The sequence below is a fragment of the Dromiciops gliroides genome, chromosome 1 (genome assembly GCF_019393635.1).
Source record: "Dromiciops gliroides isolate mDroGli1 chromosome 1, mDroGli1.pri, whole genome shotgun sequence".
Lineage (NCBI taxonomy): Eukaryota > Metazoa > Chordata > Mammalia > Microbiotheria > Microbiotheriidae > Dromiciops > Dromiciops gliroides.
In genome coordinates, this window is record NC_057861.1 from 172,779,724 (window position 1) to 172,802,835 (window position 23,112).

The 23,112-nt window shown below is 36.7% G+C and overlaps 1 protein-coding gene across 1 annotated transcript in view; it reads left to right on the forward strand.

The window, feature by feature from the left end:
- The window catches only part of SMIM13 (small integral membrane protein 13), a 31,303-nt gene extending 12,021 nt beyond the window's left edge, over nt 1-19,282 (forward strand). The window contains exon 2 of the mRNA XM_043969965.1: nt 15,234-19,282. Within this exon, the coding sequence (XP_043825900.1) occupies nt 15,234-15,430 (197 nt within the window). The 3' untranslated portion in view covers nt 15,431-19,282. The remainder of the gene's footprint in view (nt 1-15,233) is intronic.
- The last annotated feature ends 3,830 nt before the right edge of the window (nt 19,283-23,112 follow it).

The window sequence follows — 23,112 nt, forward strand, 5'->3', positions numbered from 1 at the left end:
AAAATAGGCTGGAAAATGAGCTAACAACAACCTGACCATAAAGATCTATCATTGTGACAGAAAAGATCAAGACAAAAACTCAGATTGCAATGTCAAAGTAGTTACAAGCAAAGCCTCAAAGGAAAAAATTGTGAATTGGACACAAGCCCAACAAGAATTTGTGAAAAAGCTAAAACATTATTTTAAAAATCAATTATGAGTGGCATAGGAAAAACTGAGAAAAGAAATGAGTGATGTCAGAAAATTATGAAATGACAACAGCTCAGTATAAAAGAGGCACAAAAAGGTACTGATAAAAGTAACACCTTAAAAAACAACTGGCTAAATGGTAAAAGAGCTATAAAACTTCACAGATGAAAATAACTCCTTAAGCAGAATTAGCCAAATGGAAAAAGACATAAAACCTTAGTGAAGAAAATAATTACTTAAAAATAAGAATTGGGTAAATGGAAGCTAATGGTTCCATGAGACATCAAGAAATAATAAAACAAAATAAAAATAATGACAAGATAGAAGAAAATATGAAATATCTCATGAGAAAAACTGACTTGGAAAATAGATTGAGGAGAGCTCTTTTAAGAATTATTGAACTACCTGAAACCCATGAAAATAAAGACCCTTAGCATCATATTCTAGAACCAGAAGGTAAAATAGAAATTGAAAGAATCCATAGATCACCTCCTGAAAGAGATCCCAAAATGAAAAATCCCAGGAATTTTATGCCAAATTCCAGAGCTCCCAGTTCAAAGAGAAAATACTTCAAGCAACCAGAAAGAGACCATTCAAATACCATTTTGTACAGTCAGGATCATACAAGATTTAGCACCTACCATTTTAAAGGAGGGAAGGGCTTGGAATTTGACATTCCCGATGATAAAGGAGCCAGGATTACAACCAAGAATGACCTTCTCAGCAAAACTGAGTATTCTCCTTCAGGGGGAAAATGGATATTTAGTGAAAGAGGAATTCCAAGCATTCCTGATGAAAAGACTATAGTAGAAAAGAAAATATGACTTTGAAATATAAGACTCAAGAGAAGCATAAAGGGTAAACATGAAAGAGAAATCATAAGGGACTCAAATTTAAACTGTTTACATGTGACTCCTAAGAACTTCACTATTAGGGTAGTTAGAAGGACTCCTTCCTCAGACAGAATGCACAGGATTGAGTTATTTGGGATCATCTAAAAAAAAATGGATGGTGAGAAAGAGAAGGGAGAGGAAAAATAAGGAAAATTATCTCACATATAAGAGGTGCCAAGAAAGAGCTTTTGTAGTAGAGGGGTAAATGGTGGGGAGGTAGGCAATGTTTAAACTTCTCTCTAAATTTTTTTCAAAGAAGAAAGACTATATTGTATATGCACATGTGTGTGTTTGTGTATATATGTATATGCATGTGTGTGTACATATATAAACACACTCATTCAATCGCATATAAGAATCTGTTTTACCCAACAGGGAAATAGGAGGAGAAGGAGACAAGAAGAAGGAGTGGGGTGTTTAAAAGAGGAGGGTGAATTAAGGGAGGCAGTGGTCAGAAGTAAAACAGACTTTTGAAGAGCAATTGGGGAAAAAGAAAGAAGGATAAACAGAAGGAAGTAGAAGGAAATAAACAGTAACTGTAACTGAATGTTACAAGAAGGAAAAGTAAAAATAGACCTAACTAAAAGGGATAGGGAGGGAAACTATACCTTACTAAAAAGAACCATAGACAATGAAGTAACATCAGTACTAAACATATATGCACCAAATGGAATAGCATCCAAATTGTTTTTTTGGGGGGGGGGCAATGAGGGTTAAGTGACTTGCCCAGGGTCACACAGCTAGTAAGTGTCAAGTATCTAAGGCCGGATTTGAACTCAGGTCCTCCTGAATCCAGGGCCAGTGCTTTTTATCCATTGCACCACCTAGCTGCCCCGATAGCATCCAAATTCTAAAAGAAAAAGTCAAATGAACTGCAGGAAGATATAGTAAAGCTACTTACTAGTGGGGGACCTCAACTCTACCCTCTCAGCCAGAAAAATCTAACCATAAAGTAAATAAGAAAGAAGTTAAGAAGATGAATAGAATTTTAGAAAAGTTAGATATGATAGATCTCTGAAGAAAACTGAATGGGAAAAGAAAGGATTATACCCTTTTTTTGAGCTATATATGGTACCTTCACAAAAATTCACCATGTATATATTGCAAAATGCAGAAAATGCAGAAAAGCATTTTCAGCCCATAATGCAATAAAAATTACATTTAATAAAGAGCTGTAGAAGCAAACATTAAAACCTGTTTGGAAGCTAATCCTAAAGAATGAGTGGATCAAAGAAAAAAACCATAGAAACAATCAATAATTTTATTAAAGAGAATGATAACAATGAGACAACTAACAGTCTAAGTAAAATGGTGAATATTTACAAAAATATTCATTGCATAGATTGATAGGAGAAATAACTCTTAGAAATAATATGTATGAATATAATATGTGTTATACATAACATATATAATATATAATGCATGTCTTAGAAAAAAATTGAATGAGCCATAAGTGAGCTCCCTAATAATCCCCATGACCATCTAGATGGCTTTTTAAGGAAGTTTATCCTAATACTATATAAACCATTTGAAAAAAATAGGTAATGAAAGGAGTCCTGCCAAATTCTCTATGATTTTGATACCTAAACCAGGGAGACTAAGAACAGAGAAAGGAAAATTATAGGTCAGTTTCCCTCATGAATATTGATGCAGAAACTTAAATTAAAATACTAGCAAGGAGATTATAGCACTATTTCACATAGATCACGCACTATGACTAAGTGGGATTTATACCCGAAGTGCAGGCCTGATTCAATATTCTTCTGATTCAATATTGGGAAGAATTATAAGCATAAGTGACCATATCTATATATAAAAACAAATATCATTAGATTGTATTAATAGATGTAGAAAAAGATTGTTGTTTGGGGGGTGGGGGCAGGGCAATGAGAGTTAAGTGACTTGCCCAGGGTCACATAGCTAAGTATCAAGTATCTGAGGCTGGATTTGAACTCAAGTCCTCCTGAATCCAGGGCCAGTGTTTTATCCACTGCACCACCTAGCTGCCCCCTAGAAAAAACTTTTTAACAAAATATAACTCCCCCTTCCTGTGAAAAACACTAAAAGCATAGGAATCAATTAAGCCTTTCCTAGAATGACAAGTATCTACCTAAAACCAAAAGCAAGCATTATCTGTAATGGGGATAAATCAGGAGCCTTCCCAGTAAGATCAGGGGTGTAGCTAGGATGTCCATTATCACCACTGTTAGTCAGTATTGTACTAGAAGTGCTATAGCAATAAGGCAACGAGGAAATAAAACTATCACTCTTTTGTAGATGATGTGATGGTATACTTATAGAACCCTAGAGAATCAATTAAAAAAATAGTTGAAACAACTTCAGCAAAGTTGCAGAATCATTGGACTTTCTGAATATTCTCACCGCCCCCAACCTTCCCCACTCCACAAAAGCCTAGACATCATATTTCAGGAAATATCAAAAGAAACCTGCCCGGATCTTTCAGAACTGGAGGGCAATGTGAAAATAGAAAGAACCCACTGATCACCTCCTGAAAGAAAACCCAAAATGAAAATTACCAGGAACATCATAGCCCAAATCTAGAGCAACCAAGTGAAAGAAAAAATACCACAAATGTCCCAAAAGAAAGAATTCAAGGACCCCTATTAAGTATCACACACATTTTGGCAGCTGTCACTGAGAAGGAGACGAAAGACTGGAGTATGTATTCCAGAAGGCAAAGGATATGGGCTTATGGCTGAGTGTAATTTACCCAGCAAAATTGAGTATGATATTATAGGAGGAAAATTGTTCTTTAATGAAATAGCTTCCAAGCGTTCCTGATCAAAAGACCAGAGCTATGTAGAAACTTTGAAGTTTAAACATAAAAACGTAAAAAGATTAAGTATTTTGGGGGTTGAGGCAGTTGGGGTTAAGTGACTTGCTCAGGGTCACACAGTCAGTAAGTGGCAAGGGTCTGAGGCCGGATTTGAACTTAGATCTTCCTGAATTCAGGGTTGGTGCTTTATCCACTGTGCCACCCAGCTGCCCCAAAAGATAAATATTAATGAACAATGATAAAGGACTGAATAAAGATAAACGGTTTACCTTCTAATCTGAGATGAAACATGTCTTCTTTCCCCTACCATCATCAAGGTTCATAGAGGAAGTCTGATTACAAAAGACCTTGGGCATGGTTCTGTTTTTTCTTCATGATCTTAAGAATGGAAAAGAGAAGAACAACACAGTAGGGTGAAAGAGAAAGGAAGTTTAGGGAAAACGGTCTCACATCAGAGTGATATGTACACAGGCATGGAAGATGAATGGCTGATAACGTGAATCAAACTCTCATCTGAACTGTTAAAAAAAAAAAAGAAAGAAAAGATACACACAATTGGGTACAGAAATACATTTCCCTCAACAGGGAAAAAAGAGAAAGGGAAGAAGTGGGGGAGAAATTAGAGGGAGGATAGATGAAGGAAGAGATTATTTCTAACCAAACAAACTCAAATTAAAGCTGTACAAAAAAAAAAAGTAACTCTTTCTGAGAAGGTAAAAAACTGGTAATTTGAGCAGTGGTCCATAAATTGGGGAGTGAATGAGCAAGTTATGGTATAGAAATATGATGAACTATTATTCAGGATATAATGACCAACTAAGTTCCAGAGGACTAATGAGGAAACATGCTACCCACTTCCTGATAGGTGAATGATGTAGAATGCAGAAAAAAAGATTTTTGGAGATGGCCAATGTGGAAATTGTTTGGATTGACTATACATATTTTTAATGAGTTTTGTTTTTCTTGTTCTCAATTTGAGAGGGGGAGGTAATGTTAAAGTGGGAGGATAAAAGGAAGATCTGATTAAAATGAATAAAATATTTTTTAAAAATAGATCAAATTACAGAGACTTTTCAGTGAGCAAGTTTCTAACGACCTGAGTCTTAAAGTAAATGATCCCTTTTGTTTCAATAATTTAAATATTCAAGTTTATCTAATTTTATTGAAGTCTTATTCTGATTTATTCAAACATTACACACATGAAAATAAAACCAATTAGCTGTTTAATTCTGTCTCTTTTACTTTAATGAAAAATTGAGTTCATTAGAAATGAGCTCTCCTTTCATTCTCTTCATCTCAAGACCCCTCAAAGATGTCTGTCATTCTGTCTTTTCCCTAGTGTCTGGCAAAGAAGTGATCTTTCTTGCCAAGGGTGTAACTCCTGCATGTATGTACACTTGATCCCCTCCCCTCCTATACTTTTTTGCCAGGTTAGATCCACAATCATTTGCCTTCCTCACCCTCCCCCCCCCCCAAATCTTCAATCATCAACCTCTCCCTGTCTACTGGCTCTTTCTCTATGGCCTTCAAATACTCCCAAGTTATCCACTTCAGAGTCCCTTTCTTCATTTTACATCTTCTGCATGGATCCTTTCTTGACCCTACCAACTGCTAGCACCCTTCCTCTGAAATTGCCTGACATTTAAGTAGTTTGTATATATTCCTATTCACTTTATATTTACACTGAACATATTTATATTTGTATTTGTCTCATTAGAATGTAAACTCTTTTCAATTAGGTATTCTTTCTTTCTTTGTACATGTAGCCATAGAGTGTAATGCTTGCCCATTGAAGGTGCTTAATGAATAATCGTTGACTGATATAGTATTAGTTTTTAACTCAGATTTGTTCAGGCTGTTAGTTTAAAACAAATGTCACAATCAGACCTTTAAAAGCTGCAACTTAAGTTATTATTATTATTGATGATACTTGTATCATCAATATCTTCACTAAGACTCTACTTTGTTGCTTCATCAAGATGTAAGCATTTTCTGGCTGGTCTAGCAGTCTGGAAAAACTTTCAGTATGTGTACCTTCTTAGAGCCTGTCTAGCTAAGTCAAAGATGTTAGCTTATCACTAGATTTGCCACAAAGGGATAAAATTTTTGTCTCCAGGTATTCTTTTTTTTTTTTTTTTTTAGTGAGGCAATTGGGGTTAAGTGACTTTCCCAGGGTCACCCAGCTAGTAAGTGTGTAAAGTGTCTGAGGCTGGATTTGAGCTCAGGTCCTCCTGACTCCAGGGCCGGTGCTCTATCCACTGCGCCACCTAGCTGCCCCATCCAGGTATTCTTAATAAGTTGGGTGAAGGGTCTTACAGTTCCAAGTGACAGAAGGAAACTACCCACCATTCACATAAAATCACAGATACTTAAAACACCTCATTAAGATATTTTGTATCATTGAAGTGAGAAACTTTGTATGCTGTGAAAAACAAAAAGGAAAGGAATTAAAGCACATGGTTGAAATTATGGAATTCCTACGTTGTAATTAGCTTCATGGCCCAAAATTAAAACTTTTGAATTCCCATTCTCAGGATTTACAGACTAAATCTACTATGAAGATGGAAATTTACATATGTAGGATTGAAAACTATTACCATTATATTGCTATGTCTGTTTTGAATTATTAGAAAGAACCAAAAGGAATGTTAGGATCATCTATCTAAACTCCTCATTTTTTGAATGAGGACACAGACACCAACAGAAGTAATTGTCCAAAGTCAACCAATTAATTATTTTTTAACTGCCTACTTTGAAGCAAGCACTTCTTTAGGCACTGTGGATACAAATACAAAGTTTATGTTCTAATGAAGAAGATAATAAGTACATATAAATATATATGGCATAAATATGAAATTAGTAAATCCAAATATATACAAAGTAGTTAAATACTGGGTAGTTAGAAAGGAAAGGCACTGCCATGGGTGATCAAGAATGGCTTCATGCTTTGAAGTACAGAATAATGCTGGGATCACAAACCTAAGAGAAATGTGGAAGAGTATTATGGAAGTAGATAGGAATAGCAGGATTTCAAAACGGTGGAAGTGAGGGAGAGTAATGAGTTGAGTTGGTAATGCTGGAAGAATGGAAAGATGGGCTGTGTCTAGCCTTTGACAGAAACAGGGAAGTTTAGAAGAGGGGAGGGTTTGGGGAAAAAGGTATTGAGTTCTATTTTAGAAATATTGATTTTGAGATATTTCCATGACTTTCATTTTGAAATATCCAATAGGCAGTTGGTGATGCAAGACTAAAACTTAGGGGAGAGATGGGCTGGAAATAAAAATCTGAGAATTATCTGTATAAATATGATATTGGGTACTGATAAAGTTACCAAGGACAGTGTAGGGGGGGAGAAGAGAACTTTGGGGAATACCCACAATTTCAAGTGTGAAGCTGATAATGAGCCAACAAAAGACATTGCGAAGGAAGTAGGCCAGAAGAGCATCACAAAAATCCAGGCAGAGAGGGTGGGTAGCATTGTCAAGTACAGCAGATTTTTTTTTTTAATCTTAAAAGTATTTTGTTATTTTCTAGTTACACGTGGACATACTTTTCAATATTTGTTTTTATAAGATTTCTAGTTTCAGATTTTTCTCCCTCCCCCCCTCCCCAAGACAGCAAGCAATCCAATATAGGTTGTATATGTACAATCACATTAAACATTTCTGCATTAGTCATATTGTGAAAGAAGAATCAGAGCAAAAGGGAAAAACCTCAAAAAAGAAAAAACAAAAAAAGTAGAAATAGTATGGTTCAATTTGCATCTAGATTCCACAGTTCTTTTTTTCTGGATTTGGAAAGCATTTTCCATCATGAGTCCTTTGGAACTGTCTTGGACCATTGTATTGCTGATAAGAGTCAAGACTATAACAGTTGATCAACACACGATGTTGATACTACGTACAGTGTTCTCCTGGTTCTGCTCATCCCACTCAGCATCAGTTCATGTAAGTCCTTCCAGGTTTCTCTGAAATCAGCCTGCTCATCATAAAATCTAACTTTTGATGTGGAGGCCTAAATCAAATTACAAATGCTGAAGAATGTGATAAGTACACATGAAGTGCACGTGCATCACAGGATGAGGAGGAGTATGCATCCCTGACTATTCTTCACTCACACACACACACACACACACACACACACACACACCACTCCATCCTCTCTCCCCCCCCCCCCATTGCTTCCTGGGCTCTCCAGGGTTTTTGTGTGTCTTTTTAGAAGTGGAAGGAAGAATTTGAGGGGGAGGACTGAACAAAAGGGAGGTTAGAAGATGGAGGATTTCATGGGATACCTTCCTTATAATTTTTGTAATACTACATATGGTGTTGTAAGGTGGAGGTTCTCCCTTCCAAGTGTCCAGGACAACCCTCACTAAGGATTCTTAGCCAAATAATTCCTATATTTTTCATCCAGACATGCTTTCCTTTTACTTCTTCATCATGCCCTTAGAAACCTCGTCATAAAGAACCTCATCACCTAGCAATATTGTGTCAGCCTTGGGACTTAGACCTGCTTAGTATTCTCTGGCCCTAGGACCCCTCTGATCGGAAGGAGAGAAGAGCTGTCAAAACCTCTGTAAGAAGGAGGGGACCCAGACCAGCCATCTCTTCATTTCCCACATGGTTGTACTCCTTTGAATATGTCCATCATTTTCTTTGTTGGATACCTTTTCCCTCCCCTCACTCCTTCTTTTCCCAGCTTTTCAGCTTCCTTTTGTGTGTTGCCTTTCTTCATTAGATTGTAAGCTTCTTGAAGCCAAGGGGACTCTCTTCCTTATATTTGTATCCTCAGTGCTTAGCATAGTGCTTGACACATAGTAGGCACTTAGCAAATGTTTATACCAACTGTACTGTTTTAGGAGCTTGACCTTGATATCTGTGGATTGAAGACATGTAATAAAATAGATCAGAAAAGAGTAAAGGATTGCTGTAGACAACGTGCTCTGAGAAATTTGAATAGGAAGTAGTTCTTTGTTAAGCCATTGGTCCGTAGAACTGTTAACAAGCATTAATATGTTATTGTGATTAGAATTGTATTCTAGGCATCCCTTCCTATGCTTGATACAACTGCTGTGTATGAGTTTCCAGAAATATGAAGTGATGGTGAGATGCCTTTAGAGTTTTGAAGAGTTTTGCTGTTTCTCTTTATGAATCACTTGTCTAAGCCAGGTGGTGCAGTGGATAGAATGCTGGACATGGAAGCACAAAGACTTGAGTCCAAATGTGGTTTTAGACCCTTATTAGCTCTGTGACTCTAAACAAGTCACTTAACTTCTGCCTCAGTTTCCTTATCTGTAAGATTGTGATAATATGTCTTACCTCCCAGGGTTGTTGTAAGATAAAATGAGATTATATTTGTAAAGTGTGTTGGAAACTTTAAAGCACTATGTATGTATGTAAATGCTTATGTAGTAGCCTTTGATTAAAAAGTGTTCTTTCTTTCTAAGAAATTCAGTTCTCTTTTACCTTGACATTTTTGTCAGTTCTGGTTTCTTTCTACTTGGTCCTTGATGATTCCTCCATAGCACCCCTATGCTTCACTTGCATAAGATTCTCTCAATATTCAGGACGGACTGACTGTCTTTCTCTTATTTCAAAGCATAAGCCCCCTTTGCATCTCCAGATTTTCAGTTTGATATAGGAGGACGAGGAACAGTTCTTTATTTTTTTAATTTTTTGGTGAGGCAATTGGGCCGGTTTTGAACTCAGGTCCTCCTGAATCTAGGGCCAGTGCTTTATCCACTGTGACACCTAGCTGCCCTGAGGAACAGTTCTTTTGAACCCAGAAGGAGACTCCAGAGTAACTGAGAAATCATAGATGATAAATGGTTCACAGTGGTCTACCTGTCCTCAGCACAGTAAATCTGCATCATAACTTGTCTTCCAACATGAACCCTCCTCAGGAAATCTGACTTCCTTTTTGTACCACTGCTTCGGAGGTAAGAAAATTGGAGAACTCACCAGAGAGCTTTCTTTGGGGAAAAATGATAGTTCTTGCCCTAAAGTTAAAAATTAAAGTTTTGTTCCATGGGCTCTGCACCTCCTGAATTTATAAAGAATAGCTAGAGAATGCCCTTTCCTTGTAAAGCCTCCCAAACCTGCCCATGTTTATCTTATTTGAAATTAATCAGAGGGCTAAATATTGGATGAATAAAAGTTTAGGTAGCATAGTCCATGCATTTGTGGCTATATTAGGTTTGTAGGGGGAATAAAAACCAGAGAGAACTGAGACTATGATTCTGGAAGAGCATTCTAGACTGGGGTCTTGGTGTAACAGGGAATAAATTGATATGACATGGTTCAATTGAAGAGTAACATTTTGTATATCTCTCCATTGCTCTTTGCATTTGTGAAATGATAAATTATTTGCTGAATGCTTCCTTAACAAAAATGTTTGCTTGTTGTGGAGCAACATTCCAGTAACAACTTTTTTTTAGTAGGTATCTGAGGCCAGGTTTGAACCTGGCAACAAACATTTATTTTATTTTTTCCAGTTACATGTAAGGGTACTTTTCAACATTCATTTTCATAAGATTTAGAGTTCCAAATTTTTCTCCCTCCCTCCCTTTCTTCTCCCCTCCACAAGACAGCAACCAATCTGATTTAGATTATATTTGTACAATCCACAAGTGCTCTTTTTATCAGTTCTTTCCATGGGAGTAGATAGTATGCTTCATCATTAGTCCCTTGGGATTGTCTTAGATCATTGTATTGCTGAGAGTAGTTAAATCATTCACAATTGCTCATAGAACAATACTGCTGTCACTATGGTCAATGTTCTCCCAGTTCTGCTCACTTCACTATACATCTGTTCATATGAGTCTTTCCAGGTTTTTCTAGGATCATCCTGTTTGTCATTTCCTATAGCACAATGCCATTCTACTACAATCATATACCACAGCTTCTTCAGTCATTCCTCAATTGATGGACATTCCCTTGATTCCCAATTCTTAGCCACCACCAAGAGTTGCTATAAATATTTTTTGTACAATTTTTCTCCCTTTTCTCTTTTTCATGATTACTATTGTTAATTATTTTCCTCCATCCTATTCCCTTCCCCATGATATTTACTCTATTATCTCTCTTCTTTTACCCTATCCCTTTTCAAAAGGGACTTGCTTCTGTGTATCCCCTCCCCCAATCTGCTCTTCCTTCTTTTGTCCCTCTCTCTTTATCCCCTTCCCTTCCTATTTTTCTGCAGGGTTAGATAGATTTCTCCACCCAATTGAATGTGTATGTTATTCTCTCCTTGAGCCAATTCTGATGAGTGGAAAGTTCATTTACTTCCCTGCTCCTCTATCTCTTCCCCCACTCCATAAGACCTTTGCTGTTTCTTTCATGTGGGATTTCACCCCTTGCTACCTCTGTCCTTCCCCCTACCCCAGTGCATTCCTCTCACCCTTCAATTTTACCCTAAAGATGTCATCATGGGGCAGCTAGATGACACAGTGGACAAAGCATCCACCCCAGACCCACGGAGACCCCAGCCAAAACCCGGCCTCAGACACAAGACAGTCACCCACTGCACGACCCCAGGTATGTCCCCTAACTCCAATTTTTTTATGGTTCTCTAGGGTCTTGTATTTGAAAGTCAAATTTTCCATTCAGTTCAGGTCTTTTCATCACAAATACCTGAAAGTCCTCTTTTTCATTAAAGTCCCATTTTTTTCTTCTGAAAGTTTATACACATTTTTGCTGGGTAGGTGATTCTTGGTTGTCATCCCAATTCCTTTGCCCTTTGGAATATCATATTCCATGCCCTTTATTGTAGAAGCTGCTAGATCTTGTGCTGTCCTGACTGGGGCTCCATAGTACTTGAATTCTTTCTTTTTGTCAGGTTGCAATATTTTCTCCTTGACTTGGGAGCTCTGTAATTTGGCTATAATATTCCTGGGAGTTTTCCTTTTGGGATCTCTTTCTGGAGGTGATCGGTGGATTCTTTCAATTTCTATTTTAGCTTCTGCTTCTAGAATGTCAGGGCAATTTTCCTTGACAGTTTCTTGAAAAATGATGTCTAAGGTCTTTCCTTGATCATGGTTTTCAGGTAGACCAATAATTTTCAAATTATCTCTCCTGGACCTATTTTCCAGGTCAGTAGTTTTTTCATGAAGATATATCACATTGCCTTCTATTTTTTTATTCATTTGGATTTGCTTTATTGTGTCTTGGTTTCTCATAAAGTCACTAGCTTCCATTTGTTCAATCTTAGGCAATTATTTTTTGTCAGAGAACTTTTCCATTTAGCTTTTCAAGCTGTTGACTTTTTTCTCATGTCTTTCCTGCATCACCCTCCTTTATCTTTCCATTTTTTTCTACCTCTTTAACTTTATCTTCAAAGTCCTTTTTGAGCACCTCTATGGCCTGAGACCAATTCATATTTTTCTTGGAAGTTTTAGATATAGGGGCCCTGATGTTGACATCTTCCTCTGAGTGTGCCCCTTGGTCTTCCTTGTTACTGAAGAAACTTTCTATGGTCCTCACCTTTCTCTGTCAGCTGATCTTGCCTTTCTTTTACTATACTTTTAGCTTCTTAAAGTGGGGCACTGTTTCCAAGCTGCAGTATCCCAAGCTTCAGAAGTCCCAGGTGGTATGATTTAAGGAGGAGCAGTTTCTTCACTCGCCTGGCCTGTTCTCTGGTCCGTAGATGACCCCAGACCAACTTGCTAATCAACCAGCTTTTTGTGTTGTGGTTGTTAGCTCCTCCTCCATCCAGGCCACTGCTACTCAAGCCTACCTCCTGGTTCCCAGCAGGGGTGAAAAACCCAAGTTCCACCTCAGCACCAGCAGAGACCCCTGTAATCTCCTTCCTGTAGTCCTCCCCTGCCAAGGGCTCAGCCCTCTCACCAGACTGTGAGCTTAGTTCCAGACAACACTGGTGCTGCAGCTGATTCAGAGGCTCTGGTGGGGGTCTCCTTCTCTGGTGAGGCCTTCCTTGGACTGGATCTGTGTCAGGGTGACTGTGGGGTTGGGCCCAACTCCTGTATCAGCACAGCAACTCCCTCCTTCTGACTTTCCAAGTCGTTCTTGGTTAGAAGATGATTTCAGCACATTCTTCTGTGGGTTTTGCTGCTCCAGGAATTGTCTTATGGCATTATTTGGATGTTTTTTGGAGCGATCATGTCATGAGTTCAAGAGCTCACTGCCTTTCCTCTTCCATCTATCCCAGTAACTTCTAATGGTCCCTATACACATCTTTTCTCCTTCAAAACCTTTGGTAACTTATCATGGCATGGCATCCTTGGCCTGCGCTTATTCAGTGTAAGTTCTGGTGGGTCTTATAGAGCTGGACTGGGATTTGTCTGATCATCTGATGGACAAATTATCCATGGTCAGAGAGCTCACCTCCATATGGGAATTTTTTTATATCGCTGGCTGCTCAAGGTGTAAAGATTGTGATCTGAATCAGTAGAACCATGGAATTTTGACATATGAAAGAATTATATAATTAACTAAACCACAGTGTAAATCATGTATAGAATAAAAAGCCACAGTAGCAGAGTATACTTACTTTACTTCCTGCCTCTAACTAGTTGGACATAGTCTGATTTTGAAGGAGTGTTGAATTTGGCGGAAGCTTGGGTTTTAAGTCCCAGTTTTAATACTTTGTGGCTTTGTGACCATGGGCAAGTCATTTACCCTCTGAGTCTGTTTCCTCATTTGTAGTAGCTACCATAGAGTTTCTTTAAGTTTTGTAAAGTGTGGGAGAGTGGAGAGGGAATGAGATGTAGGGGTAATAAAACTGGAAAGTTGTAAAGGATGTCTGCAATTTATTGAATAGGGAGGTGATCTGGTTAGATCTGTGCTTTCTAAAGATTAAGTTGACAGCAATGGATTGTAGAGTGGGGAGAAATTTGTGGCATGAAGACCAACCAGTGAGATATTGTAGTAGTCCAGATATGAGAAGAGGAGACCCTGTACCCAGAATGGTGACAGTGTCAAAAAGGAGAAAGAAGTATATTTGAAGAATATTACAGAGGTAAAATCAAGAGGCGTTGGCAATAGACTGGATATTGGGGTGGAATAAGAGAGAGAGGACTTGCAACCTAAGTTGCCCATCTGGGAGTCTGAGAGGATGGCAATGTACTTGACAGTTTGGAGGGAAAGATAAAGAGACCAGTTTTGGCCATTTTTTAGATGTCTATTGGACTTCAGTTTGAGATATACAATAGGCTGTTGAAGATGCAAAATTGAAGGTTAAAAGAGTGATTACAGGGCTGGATAAGATCCAAGAATCATTAGCATAGAGTATAGTTTGGTTAATATTAATTATGAAAACTCGAAGATAATTTTGAGTAGTGTATAAGATTTAGGACTGACATTTCAGTAGTACTTTGGCATCGTGGTATTCCTGTTAATTCTTTGTTTGGGAGATAATTATAAAACAGGTGCATGTGTGAAGCACCTGATATTAGAAGCACTGACTATATCAACAATCGCCATTTATATCAGTGTCCTTGCAGATGTGTTTAAAGACCATATGGGGAAAATCTGGGTGCTACTCAGATTTCTTACACAAGTACTAATTATCGAACCATGCAGTAGTCCAGAGCTTTTATGTGAAATTGGATATTGTGAAGTAAACAAGATCAAAGAAATGACAGCAAGAAAAAAACTCCTGGAAGCTTTTGTTTACTTTGTCCTCCTAAGTTTCAGGGCAACCAAGGGGATTTAAGATATCTTAGCCATGTGCTATATTGTCTGATTTTTAAAAACTATTAACCAGCTCTAGAGTAACATTTAACAAAACCGTTAACACTATGAAAGTAAATTAGACAATAAAAATGAAGAGGAAAAATCCTCCTCACAATAGTTTTACAGCATTGTTCATTGTCCTAAGCTACATAATAAGTACTTTCAGCAAAACTTTGGTCTCTGTGCAGTGTTTTGATAGCAGTTTCACTAGAATTTTGAAGTAATTTTTAAATGAAATTGCTGAAGATTCAAGTATTCTAGCTTTGTTAATATATCCTGTATATATTTTCTTAGCATGGAAACTCTTAAATACTTCTAAATTTAGCTGGGGCTGGGGTGAGGATCTGAAATGTTTTATATTGTGCTAAATTAGATTCCTTTGAATTTTTTCAAATTCAAAATTAGTTTGCAAGCTTAGTATAAGGACAAAAAACATGTCTTCACACTGAATTTTGGGGGCTGGGGATTTGGGAATCTTTTCCTAGCACCATACTTTCAAAAAATTTAGGACTAATATGTGCTTAGTTATTTTAATCTTCCATTGTTTTTTAGATTAGCTTGCTTATTTGAAGTTAAAGGGTCCCTATCAAAATTTCAGAAATCATTCTATTCTAAATTGATGTTATCCCATGAAATAATTTTTTAAAATGTTTATTTCTGCAGGTTGGTATGTCGTTTGGCATCTGTTTTTGTCTAAATTCAAGTTCCTCAGAGAGCTGATAGGAGACACAGGATCCCAACAGGGAGATAATGAACCTTCAGAGTCAGAAGCAGAGCCGGAGTCTCCACCTACTCCCCAAAGGATCAGACCCAAAACAGTCTGGCATCGGAGGCCACCTGTAGAAGAAACCTCAACCTGATATAGCAGCACCTCAGGCATTTCTCCTTAAGAAGTGATGAAAGGTGGTTGCTTATGTGTGACTCAATGGTTTTAGGATTTCCTGAGATTCTGACTAAAAAACTTGTATTCTTGAATTTTAAATGCATAACTGCTTTAGGCATTTAGAAGAAGTTTGCATGAAAGCCATATAGAAATAAAGGGAATAAAAAACAAACTAGACCATTGCAAGTTTTTCCATCTTAAAAAAGTAGCCATGTGTACCACTTCCTGGTTCTTTGATTTATTTTTTTCTACTGGTCTGACTATAGTAAATGTAAAAGACATAAAGCAGTTTTCTTTATAGCACAAAAATATTTATTAACACACTTAGTTTGACCCTTTACTGATTTTTCTTTTAAAAATATATTTGTTTCTATGTGATATGTTCAAAACCCATGATCACCTGAAAGATATTTCTTCAATTCCAACTTTAGAAAGAGGTTTTGTTATTCTTATATAGAAGGACTTCATGCTAAATTAGTTAGTTGTGGAGATAGTAGTCCTTAAAATACCAGGAGATGATTGCAAAGGTCCTTTTTATTTTTGAGAGAAAAGGGGGTTAGATAATGGTAGAAAGGGTTAAAACTTGCATACATGTACGATTGTTGCTAGACTTCTATGTTTGTCTTAGAAGAACTTCAGATATTGTGTTTATCAGAGATGAAAAGGTTTATGAGTTAATTATCTTTGCTGTTTATTTTCCTCAATTGTTATTTGCCTCATTCACATATCCACCCACTATATAATGTCTAAGCATTTTTAACATTATATATATGGTACCAAATACACTTTTTCTTGTTCCTCTCAAACAAAACTGTGTGCACCCCACTTTATTCTTTTATAGTATTATCATTTTTGGTTGTTCATATTTCTTGGTGGTAGTATATTTGTTTAATGGTGCATTTCTTATTTCCTGAATTATTCCTATTGCACACAAGTTTTTGTCAATGTAACTGATTAAATGTTTTAATGTGGCTATTCAGGAATTCTGAAAAAAGATTGATCCAAATACCATAATCCCCTTTTTCCCCCCGCCCCCTTTTTTGCCCCACACTTAAGGGAAAGATAAACATTAGAATTTATATTTTGGGACAATCTATCTTGCTTCTTTAGATAATCCCTTATAGTTGATTTTTTTTTTGTGTTACTGGTCTCAAAATACTGTTTCTGAACAGGTTAAACATACAAATCATTAATCTAGGATTTTTGTGGGGTGACTTGTGTAAATCACAAGGGAAACAGTAAAATAATCACCTGAATAGATCCTTAGTTCTGAGAAAAAATGATTAGATTGAAAATTTTATAGTTAAATTATAATAATTAGGTTCTACATTAGAGCCTATGCTGACCATACTTACCTGAGAAACACTAAATAGCTAGTAGCCTTCCTTTTGTGCCAGTATTATTGTAGAATGAATGTCTTGACTCTTCCCTGAAAATTATAGAATGATCATTCCAAAATAATCGCTTCCATATATCAGGTATTTTTGGTCAGGGAAGAGGAGAAGGAATAAGGAATGGCACTATGTTCTGAAACCTATGCTGTGACTGTGCTTTGTTTTTGCAGGGTTATAATTTTCAGGAAATTTTATGTACTTAATTTGTATTGGGTTAGGAGGGAACGCACAACCCTTTTCCCACTCGTTGTCATAGAATCTTGAATTGACCCCACTACCTCCTAAGGCTACCTGTTCTACTTTTGGGCCAGCTCTGTTATTAGGAGGCTTATCCTTCAGTTAGCCAGTACCTAGTCTGTCAATATAATTTTGTGTGAAAGGAATTACTGATATTGGTAATATAAAATTCCTCTAGCTGTAAACTGACATTGATTGGTTTGTTAATTCAAGATGTGAGATTCCCACATTTCTGAGGTCACAGTATGTGTAGCTTAATCAAGTCTTCCTAGGTTTTTTGTCTTTTTTTTTTTCATAATAAGTGAACCTTTTCTCTCCAGGGCTATCCATTTTTTTTTTTTAAGTGAGGCAATTGGGTTAAGTGACTTGCCCAGAGTCACACGGCTAGTAAGTGTTAAGTGTCTGAGGCCGGATTTGAACTCAGGTACTCCTGACTCCAGGGCCGGTGCTCTATCCACTGTGCTACCTAGCTGCCCCCAGGGCTATCCATTTTTAAAGGAAGCGGCATACTTCCATATTATATCATATCATAGCCTTGTCATTCAGAATACATATTTCTAGCCATTTACTTAAATGGAATGAAAAGAGAAATGGATGGCAAATCGTATATGCTTAGTGGAGTATTAATTTCTACTTTATTATTCTTTTGGCAATTCTTTTTTAAATATGAATAATGTACCCCCTTTACTGTATTTTCTAGTCTTTTAAGAAGAGCAGTAGAAATAGCCCATAATCATTTTCAAGTTTGTTTTGTGACTGTAAAATATGTAAATCAGACTATAACATTTTTTCATTAGTTGAATTCTTAGCGTGATGGTGACCTTGAAGCAAACTTCAATTTTATGAGAAAGCAGATGCTGATTCTAGGACTGAATACTTATTTTAATCAAGTGTATAGTACTATGGAGAGTCATTCTGTAGTTCAGAACTCAAATTGTGTTTGTCTTTCCCCGACTCTATTCTCAAATACTCCTCTTCCTTCTACATAAGAGGATATATGTAACTTTGTAGATTAGGTAGTTATTTGAATGAAGATTAGCCAAATCAGTTGCAATGCTGTGAACTAGATGCCAATAACACTAATCCTTTGAATAACACTGTTAAATGATGACCTTGATCTTTAGAGTAAACTAATGTTAGTATTCATAGAGTTTGAAATCTTTCTAATGAATTTGATAATGAAGATGTAAATGGGTTACCGGAATATGAGAGAGAACCAGTTCAGAGACTTTTGGCCAGCGTCCTATGATACTTAACTGTTACAGACTGCTCTGTAAGTTCACAAAAACATGTCAAGGTTCTGTTTTCATAAAAATGTAGAACTACATGAGGTCTGAGTTCTGAAGAACATATTATGCTTTTGGAATATTTTGACATTTTTATCAAAATACATTTTGTAAAATGCAAAAACATACTTCATCTTTTTATTTTTAACAAAAGAAAAATCTCAAACACAAATCATTTAAATCGTTGATGTAATCTTTTAAAAGTGGCATTTGTCTTTAAAAAAAGTATGCCTTAGTATCATACCCATTTAGTGAATGTAACTTTAGGTTTTTGTTTGCCAGACTTCGAACATTTCTTTATTTGAAGTTGCCTCTTAATAAAGTGAACAGCAATCACTATACATACTATACAAAGCAGTTATTGGAATAGGTCTTTGCTATGAGGTCTAGACTAAACACTGGGTACTGTCTGCTTTCAGTGAATAGATAAATTATGGTTTTGAACCTAGAAAACATAAAGAGTTTAATTCTCTTTTAAAACTTTTAGTAGAGGGTTTTGAAAAATCTGCTAACAAGCACTTGCTGACTTTTATTTTATGGTGAATGTTTAACATATATCCAAAAGCTTAATTCTATGCAGCTCATTCACCAAATACTGCTGCTGTGGCTACTTACAGTAAATACTGTGTGATGTGCTGCAAAACATTGTCAACTTGCTGCTTGATGTTAGGTTTACATTGAATTAGACTTGTGTTATTATAGTACTTTTTTGTACAAAGATATATCATATCTTTTGGAGATGTTGAGGAATGTGTATGTGGTTATTTTGCTTCTTCAGTGTTCCAAGTGATAACTGTTAGATATTGTACTTGATGCTTTTGTGGTTTTGTCTTTATCATCATGTTTCTTTCAAATGTTTCATTTTAAACTGACTTTACATAAAATAAATAAAAATGGAAAGCAACAAAATAATGTAAATGTCTAAAATCCTTAAGGTACAATGAATAAATGGTGGGTTTATTCATTGGTCCTGGAATAATTTGAAGGCTTGGTTCTTGGTCCTGGAATTATCTAAAAGTTGCTTTTAGTTTAATCAGTTTATCAGTTTGCACTAGTCTAGTGATAGCTAACCTAATAGTTCTTGGTAAGCCCAAAAAACCAGAACAAAACCCAGAGTAGTCTAGCCTACCACATCACTCAACTATAGGAGAATATACTTTGTCAGTATAATGCTTTATTGTTTACTAGTGAGTCTTCTAATATATTTAGTGACCTTTGACTCTCTGAATTTCTGAAGTAGGCAGTTACTTTCAGGTAAAAGGTAGCAGCCTGACAACAGAAAACACACACACACACACACAAATACAAACACACGGAATCCAAATTTTGTTCTAGATGATAATTATATGGCACATCATTTTATCCATTGAGGTTTATTTATGTTTTCTCATTCATCATAGTTGACCTGCATGGTAATTAAGGCAGATGTTATCCTAACTTTATTGGTAAGAACTTTGGGGTATTAGTTTCAGATGACTTGGCTTCAATTCCTCATTGATACTTTCTATCTAACATGACACAGGACAGTAGTGGTGGTGATGGGCAGGTAATTAAGACCTGCCAGCCTCCAAGCCATTGGATGTATGCTCACCAGTTAGGCAAAAATATTTCATTAAAATTCTTAAGCCTTCCACATCTTATCAGTCAGGATCTATCCTAACACCCAAGTCACTTTACATTTGAGCATAGCATAGTAGGAGGATTAGATGACTTGTCCGAGTTTACAAAACTATTGACTTATAAAATTAAGAAGTAATACACAATGTGTGTATTTTTAATTTTGTGATTTTTAATATTGTGCATCTTAGTAAAACAGCAAAACTCTTGTTGAGAATATCTGTACCAATGCTTCCCTTTGTAACAAAGGTGACCCAGGGTTTTCAAAAATTATGCCAGCAGCACAAAGTCTCTGGCAGCTTCTGTCATTTTGAAAAGGTTCAAATCTATGCTCAACAAGATTGTGATGCTGAATTAGCCTGATCTCATATGTAGTCTCATCAGCAGGCCCATAACTGGGGGATGAATTCAAAGCAATCCATGAAACAAAGATAATTGTGCACATGCACATACATGCACATATATTACACACATACATGAGTGTACATACTTCTTTTGTGGACTGCTTTGAATTAATCATTCATATACATACAGAGACACACATGATTTAATGTTTGTAAAGTCCTTTACATATATTATCTTTTTTTTTTTCTTTTTTTTTTGCTGTGGGGAGCGGGCGGGGTATGGGGGGTTGTGGGGGAGTGAGGAAATTGGGGTTAAGTGACTTGCCCAGGGTTACACAGCTAGTAAGTGTCTAGTGTCTGAGGTCAGATTTGAACTCAGGTCCTTCTGACTCCAGGGCCAGTGCTCTATCCCCTGCGCCATCTAGCTGCCCCACATATATTATCTTTTGATCCTCATATCAACACTGAAGTTCCATATGACCTTCAGTCTTATGTGTCCCACTTCTCTAGTGATGGTGAAAAGTGCCAAAGGTTCTAAAAGTAAGTCACTTTTTATATCTATGAGTACTAAGCTAGTTATAAGTCCTCTAAATTTGAGTTATATAATGAACATCCAGTCACCCCATTACAAGAGAAACTGAATCAAATCAATATTGCCACTCTAGTTGTATAGAGGAAGACAAAAGGAAATTGCTATTAAATGAAAGGATGGTTCACAGATTTCTTCTTCTTGAAGACACATAACAGAATTCGTAGTTGGTTTTATCATATACCTAAAGGCAACAAGAAATATTTCATGGGACTAAAATTCAATTTAAAAAATTTAAATGCCTAAATTACTAAAATTTTTGAATTATACTAGATAACACTTCAAATATACTAATGAGTATAAGAAAAGAAAATAGGAAAACTTACTATTTTTAGGTGCTGTGGAGGATACAGAGGTGAGACAAGAATGTCTGGTGGTTCATGGCCCCTCGAAAGAGCTTAGAATATTTTCTAATAGGGAAGATAAGACATGTGCAAAAAATGCTATCAGAATATAAGTGTATAGCAGAGAGATAAAGCACTATGAAAATATGGTGGTGGTTTTGTAGTATAAATAAATGAAGAGGGAGGTGAGAGGGCTTCAAGGAGCTGAAAGCCTCTTTTGCAAAGCCAGAAAGAACTTAGGTACACACACACACACACACACACACACACACACACACACACACACACACACACACACACCCAGCATGATATGATATTCTGGAAACTGATTTCTTTAATGAAAGTGTCAATTCAATTCTGGTTTGATCTTCTTCCTCATGTTCTCTATCTTGGCATCAAGGCTAGATCCTGAGCTGTCTAGTCTCTGATCACTTCTCCCTTCCCATGGTTTCTAGTCTTAGCACTAGAAAACAATGTTCTATAATCATAATTGTGAGCTATAGATTATGTCAGTGGAAGTACTTTAGAAAGTAAAATGTTATCCTAATGCAAGAATTAAGATTTCCATACACAGATGGGTAGATATATGTAATAATAATAATATAGGGAGAGTTCAAAGGAAAAGTCCAATAAAATGTTATGAGGAATTGGAGGAGAGAGGGAGACCTTCATTTGAAGTGGGGGAGCAAGTGGCACCTGAGATGGTGTCCTAAAGGAAGGAAGTTATTTCAAGTATGAAGGTGATAGGTATTAATCCAAGCCTGATTAAATGAGCAAAAGGTCATAGAAGAAAACGAAGGCCATGTACCAGAAGTTACAAACGAGTTCATAGCTTTAGCACAGTTAGTCCTATACCTATGTTAAAAAATTAACTGATACCGGAGAGTTATATTGGAATACAGGCTGCATGTTATTATAAAAAAAAAAGAAAAAGCACTGGACTTGGAAACAGGAAAGACTTGATTTCCATTCTTAGCTCTGGCCTTTGCTGGTACTATTCATAGTTCATAAGATTTAGACATGGGAGGGACCTCGGACATAATCTAGTCCAACCCCCTTAACTTTACAAGGGAGAAAACAGGCCCAGAGAGGTTTAACTTGCCTATGGAAACATCAGAACCAGGATATGAACCAAGCACCTCTGATTCCCAGTATAGCTCCTTCCACTATCCCACCTGGGCAAGTCATTCAACATCTTTGAAACTCGGTTTCCCATCTGCAACCCCTTTCCCCCCAAACAATAAAACAAGAGGATAATCAATCTCTTAGGATTGTTATGAGAATGGCACAGTGTAGCCTCTACAATGTACTATGGGGCAGCTAGGTGGTTCTGCAGTGGATAGAGTTTTGGACCTGGAGTCAGGAAGGCTCATCTTCCTGAGTTCAGATCTGGCCTCAGATGCTAGCCGTATGACCCTGAGCAAATCACTTAACCCTGTTTGCTTTTCCTCATCTATAAAATGAGCTGGAGAAGGAAATGACAAACCATTCCAGGATCTTTGCCAAGAAAACCCCAGATAGGGTCACAAAGAATCAGACATAACTGAAACAACTCAATAACAACAGCGTGCAATATAAATGTGATCCAGTGTTTCAGCACTCGTCCTATAATAGATGGTGAGTTCACCATATGGATATCATAGATTAAGAATATTTCTGGCTTGCTTTGCCTCCCACCCAGATGTAACTCTAGGAATTTGTGTCTAGGATATTCAGCTGGTTAGTAAATGAAAAGTACCAATAAAATTAGAAACAAAGAACACTTATTCAGAACAGGAAACGATAGTGAAAAGTATCAGAAAATATTTTTAAACTGCATATCCTTTTCACCAGAGTAGTATTAAGTCT